Source organism: Mus pahari, chromosome 1 (assembly GCF_900095145.1).
Source record: "Mus pahari chromosome 1, PAHARI_EIJ_v1.1, whole genome shotgun sequence".
NCBI lineage: Eukaryota > Metazoa > Chordata > Mammalia > Rodentia > Muridae > Mus > Mus pahari.
This window is the reverse complement of record NC_034590.1, coordinates 122,333,430-122,339,246: the sequence shown is the minus strand read 5'-3', so window position 1 is coordinate 122,339,246 and position 5,817 is coordinate 122,333,430. Positions and strand designations below refer to the sequence as shown.

At 56.1% G+C, this 5,817-nt stretch overlaps 1 protein-coding gene across 1 annotated transcript; it reads left to right on the top strand.

Moving 5' to 3' along the window:
* The first annotated feature begins 4,243 nt into the window (after nt 1-4,243).
* Nucleotides 4,244-5,577, top strand: Lrrc10b (leucine rich repeat containing 10B). The gene has a single exon (XM_021202359.2). It carries the CDS (start codon nt 4,244-4,246, stop codon nt 5,120-5,122), a length of 879 nt encoding a protein of 292 aa, XP_021058018.1. The 3' UTR covers nt 5,123-5,577.
* The last annotated feature ends 240 nt before the right edge of the window (nt 5,578-5,817 follow it).

Genomic DNA, 5,817 nt, shown 5'->3' with positions numbered 1-5,817 from the left:
CCTCCTCCTCCTCCTCCTCCTCCCCTTCCCTCCTTGCCTCACCTGCAGTCACAAACCTGGTAGCTCCAAAGCCCCAGAAAGCTCCTGAGCTGATCTGCCATGCCCAGGCCCAGTTGCAACCCCCTGACCACGTTTAGGGATGCACACCTGTGCCCCTCACTTTCTCTCCCTCTTGTCCTGGCTCAGTGCTCTGCTCTCACAGAGCCTCCCCCCTGCCCCCACTTCTCTACAACCTGACCATCACTCTGCTCCCTTTTAGTTGACTGTCTCCACCGGCAGAATACCCACAGAGGTGCAGACTTTTGCCTTGGTGTGCATATTCATAGCAACCCCCAGTACCCAGGCCTAGCAGTGGGCATTTAATGTTTTTTGAGTGAACACCTTAAAGTAAATATCCCCAGGGAGTTAAGTTCTGCCTGGTGCAGGTAAGGGGACAGCTCTGTGGCGTGAAGAATACCATCATTCCTTTTCCCAAGTGAAATAGTTAGATTAGGTCTCCAGGAGACCATGAACGTATCAGTGGGTGAGTCCTTTCTGAAGGGCTTCTGGAAGCCAGGGTCTACAGCTTCTTGCAGACATAAAGACCATACCCTCCCAGAGGTGATGAGCCTCCTCCCTGCCTTGACATTTCCCGACTGGTTCTAATAAGCTGGAGTCTTTGCTTTCTAAGAATCTTCAATATGACATTCTGTGACTATTTAAGTCTCCGCAAGCAGCCAGTGGTCCTGGCTCAGGGCAAGGCAGGGTCAGCGGGGTGGGGGTGGGGTGGGGGGAGGTGCCTCAGGGATATAGGAGGGGATCCAAAAGCCTCATTCTGTATGTCATTTCTTTCATTCTTTTATTTAAAAGAAAACAGATTTAGAACAAGCATAAGAAAATGTGAACAATCATGAATGCTGGAGACTGGGTACAGAGGCATTTATCACAGAGAGCACTGGGTTGTTTTGTGTTTTAAAAAACCCTTCATATAGATCGGAGGGTGGGTAATATTGTTATAGCTTGTGGTTGGCAAAAGAGAGACCATTCTGAAGGCTGGGGACCTGTCTGTTGGGTATTTTTGAAGTTTGTGGGGGGCAGGGCAGAGGGCATGGCTGGATCTGGGCTGGAACCTGGAGTTGTCACAGCCCTGGCTCCTTGCAGGTCTCAGTTTCCTACTTTCCTGGGAGTGGGGAAAGGTTGGGGAGAGCCCATGCTGGGGGTGAATCTAATTCATTAGCGACAACTCAACAGGCACCAGGCACTCACAGTGCCAGCATGACTCATTGAGATGACTGCCTCATTGCCGATCCGCGTGGGCCCCGAGCGCAGCACATTTTACCTTTACCCACTGAGAAGGGCCTGGTGGGAGGTAAAGGTACAGGATCTACCCAGAGCATGAAAAAGACCCCGAGGAGGCAGAGGGCTGGCCTCCACGCTCCCAGTCCCAGGAGCAGTGCCTGGCTGGTACCGGAGCAGAGGCACTCACAGGGCTGCTGGGATGCCTACGAGTCCAGGAGGGCTGCCTGGTGCTGCAATGCCAGCCTGAGCATGTGGTGAGGGTGGGTTGACTGCATTCCCTCCTCCACATCGAATGTCCCTTGGTAAAAGCACTGAAGGGATGTGGGGGTTGGGAGATATTCATGCCTGGCTGGGTTCGTCCTGGACTCCTAGTATCTGAATGCCCACCTCCTCCAAGAGATCCTCCCATGTGAGAAGAGTGTTGGGTTGGGACATGACAAGGTCTGAGTACTTGAGGAACTTGAACCCTGTCTAGCTGGGGCCGAGACTCCATCCATCTGGGAACTGATGTCTGGGCTTGATTTTTTTCTGGCTTGACCCTTATCTTGGCTGGGGGTCACCACATCTTTTTATTAGTTTTCCCCAGGGTGGAGCTCCATGGCTGTTTCTTATCAGCCCCCCCCCGTCTGTGTCTGTTATCATCTCACCCCAAGAAACCTCTTCCTTGAAGACCACTACAGTTGTTCTGTCCTTCTGTTTCTTTAGCTAAGAAATATCTATTAAAGATCAGAAAAGGAGAAGCCAGGAGTGGAAGAGAATCTGCCGGGCGGTGCCATCCCTAGGAAATGCGAGCTAAGCTGACCCCTGATACAGAGGTCATGATCAAAGTGGCCCGTGGGAGAGAGAAGAGGTGTGAGACTTCCGCATCATAGGAATGGAACACGGGGGCTGGGGTGTAGCTCAGTTATTACGGTGCTTGCCTAGCGTGTGCTGGGTTTGATCACCAGCACCATATAATCAGAACACAGTGATGCGCACCTGTAATCCCAGCACTAAGGAGGTGGGGAGACCAGAAATTTGGCCATCTATTGAGTTGGAGGACAGTTTGAGTTATATGAAACTCCATAACTAACAAAGGTACAAAAGCTTAAAAAGGGGGGAAAAGAAACCCAACTGTGACATAGCGAAGGTACACACAATTGTCAAAATACACTCAATTGCACTGACATTCCCAGCCCTTCCTTCCTTTCTGTATATTTATCACTATTTTCTATTTTCAGATAGGTTCTTTCTATGCTGCCCAGTCTGGTTAACATAGCTGGGCTGATGGGTGTGAGACACTCTACCCCCCTTTTTATTGCCCACCCCCCATTCTGAGATAAGGTTTTACTATATATCTCGTTAGCCTTAAGCCACTGTATAGCTTAGGATGACTTTGAACTTGCAGAAATCCTCATGATTCTGCCGGGAAAGATCTGGAATTACAGGCAGGAGCCACACCCCTGGGTTTTTGCTGTGTGTGTGTGTGTGTGTGTGTGTGTGTGCGTGTGTGTGTTTCTACAGGCTGTCTGACCAGCTGGGATTATAGAGGTGAATGTGTCCTCCTTCCACGATCCTAATTTCAAAATTTCATGGCAGTATGGATGGATTGGTGTACACTAAGGTCTGTCTCAGGTGGGGGTGGGGCAGGGAGGAGAAAGTGGTCTGCTGACTGAGCGCTCACGGTACAACCTCTAGTCCCTTGTACAACCCTCAAGCAGGTTTTCCTAATCCCCGGAGGCCGCTTTCCTCCTCATTTCTGTGGGATTAATAATTCCTTTCTTAGTTTTTGCATTGTGAGTCAGAGACTCTGTTGAGGAAAAACTCACTGGAGGGGTGGGCGGAATGCTGTGTTTTCTTTTACTGGGAAGGTGTATGCTTAGGAGTTGGGCTCTTGAGTCACACTGCCTGGCTTCAAACGCCAGCTTTTCTGGTCAACCAAAGCTTAATGTCTTTGAGCCTTGCTCAATGCCTCTTTCTTTCAAGTATGGAAAGTAGCTTTTGGCAAAGTGACAGACACGTGGAGCTCTGGCAGAGAGAAAGGGGAAGGCTGGTGAGAGCAGCCGAGTCATAGAACCAAGGTGATTGTTGTCGGTGCCACTCAAAGGTAGTCACTTGTCCCAGTCCTCCGCCCATCACGACCACACCCATCACGACCTTGGGTATTCTCGGAGGGGCTTGGGTATGAGCGTGTGCTAGAGCACCAGCAATGGGCGTAACCCGGTGAGGGCGGAGCCAAGCATAGACCCACAAATCCTCAGATCTAAAAAAGACCAGAACATAATATTGTTCCGAGTTACTATCCTGAAGTGACCCCAACTGGGAGACTGGTCGCACGCCGCTGGACGTCGGGGGTTGGGGGGGGGGAAAGCAAGTGACTTCTTTAGGTATTCCTCCAGTGTCCCTCCTCCCTTTTTTCAGTCCCAGGTTTCTTCCTTCTGGGCCCGCCTTCCCTGAGGCACACACAGCTTCACCAAATGGCCCGCTGCGGCAAGTGTAGACAGCGTCGGACGTCGGGGCTCAGCGCTAGCTAGTCCTGTGCCAGGTTTACGCTCAGCGGCTGCCTCGGCTCAGGCTGGCTCATGGATAGGCTAGCTATCCGGGGACCGGCTCCAGCTTCAGGACCCTTCTCACGGTCCTCCTTGGCCCCGCCCCACCCCGCCCTCCCTCTGCCTATTGGCAGCCACACGCGCGTCGGGGGTTGCCAGGGCGACGGGTCGCTAAGCTGCAAGTCAGCTCGAACTCCAGCCAGTCGGCCTCCGGCGGAGGCAGCGGGGGAGGCCGAAGGGCGGGTGGCCGAACGCGGTGCGGGGCGGCGGGGCCCAGGCGGGCGCCTACTTCCGGCTCGGCACGGCCCCCCTCCCGGCACACAGGCAGGCCGGGGCGGGGGGCCCCCGAAGCCGGAGCGGCCCGGGCCCCGTCGGGGCGGCCAGGGCGTGGCGATGCCGGGTGGTGGCAGCGGCGTCCCGGGCCGGGGCCCGTGACCATGGGCATCGCAGAGTCCACGCCGGACGAGCTGCCGTCGGACGCCGAGGAGCAGCTGCGCAGCGGCGAGCAGCAGCTGGAGCTGAGCGGGCGGCGGTTGCGGCGGCTGCCTAGCGCCGTGTGCGCACTGAGCCGCTTGCAGAAGCTGTATGTGAGCGGCACCGGGCTACGCGAGCTTCCCGAGGAGATCGAGGAGCTGCGCGAGCTGCGCATCCTAGCGCTCGACTTCAACAAGCTGGAGCGCCTGCCCGACGGCCTGTGTCGCCTACCGCGCCTCACGCGCCTCTACCTGGGCGGCAACCGTCTGCTGGCGCTGCCACCCGACTTTGCGCAGCTGCAGAGCCTGCGCTGCCTCTGGATCGAAGGCAACTTCCTGCGGCGTTTTCCGCGGCCGCTGTTGCGCCTGGTGGCGCTGCAATCGCTGCAGATGGGCGACAACCGGCTGCGCGCGCTGCCCGCCGAACTGCCGCGCATGACGGGCTTGCGTGGCCTCTGGCTCTACGGCAATCGCTTCGAAGAGTTCCCGCCCGCGCTGTTGCGCATGGGCCGGCTGCACATCCTCGACCTCGACCGCAACCGCCTGGGCGGCTTCCCTGACCTGCACCCTCTGCGTGCGCTCCGAGTTTTCTCCTACGACCACAACCCAGTCACTGGACCCCCGCGGGTGGCAGACACCGTTTTCCTAGTAGGCGAGGGCGCCGTCGAGCGCATGGCCGAGCGCGACGAACCCATTCCGCGGCCACCAGCCCGGCGTCCAACCCGGGCCTTTGAGGATGAGGAGGAAGAAGACCTACTCATAGGAGGCGCAGGACCCAGGGCCCTGGGGCCCGCCAGGGACAGCCTCCGAGCCTTGGAAGCTCCTCCAGGATTGGGCACCTGAGCCTCTTCCCTGAGTGATGGGCTTGGCTACTCTGGAAGAAGGGACTCTGCGAGGCTGTGGCTGTTTGGATATACGGTGTCGCTGGGCCTCTTACTTGGGGCAGTGAAGGAGCGTCATTGAGTGAGCTGCCTGGCACAGGCAGGCCTGAGGCCATCTTCAGACAGTCCTAGGCAGTAAGAGAGAGTCCCTGGGCTGACCTCTGGGCAGTTTTCAGACCAAGAAGTCTGGGATAGAGCCACTGATGGTACAACAGATGAGCCGGTTCTCACCTGGAACCAGGGTCACCACTTATCCATAGAATCGTCCCTGCTCTAACTCTGGATGTCAGGGCATCTATAACTTTCACCTGGGGTTTGGATCGCCTAGGCCTACCCTAGCTGTTGCTAGAGTCATTACCTTTGGGGCAGACTGTATGGGGCAAACTCTCCGTGTGTGTGTGTGTGTGTGTGTGTGTGTGTGTGTGTGTGTGTGTGTGTGTTGGGGTGGGGCTGGGGGGAGTTCTGGCCAGAGGCAGAGCATAGGGACTATGTCCCAGACAGAAGCAGACATAGACTGGGGCCCTAGTTCTCCGCCAGGTCTCTCCTGATAGCTGTATGGCACACAGAAGAGAAGGGTCCCCACCCCATCTTTCCTCCGGATCTCTTCTCTCAGCCTGTGCTGAATTACTGGGCAAAGAGAGATCTTCCCTCTCCTGC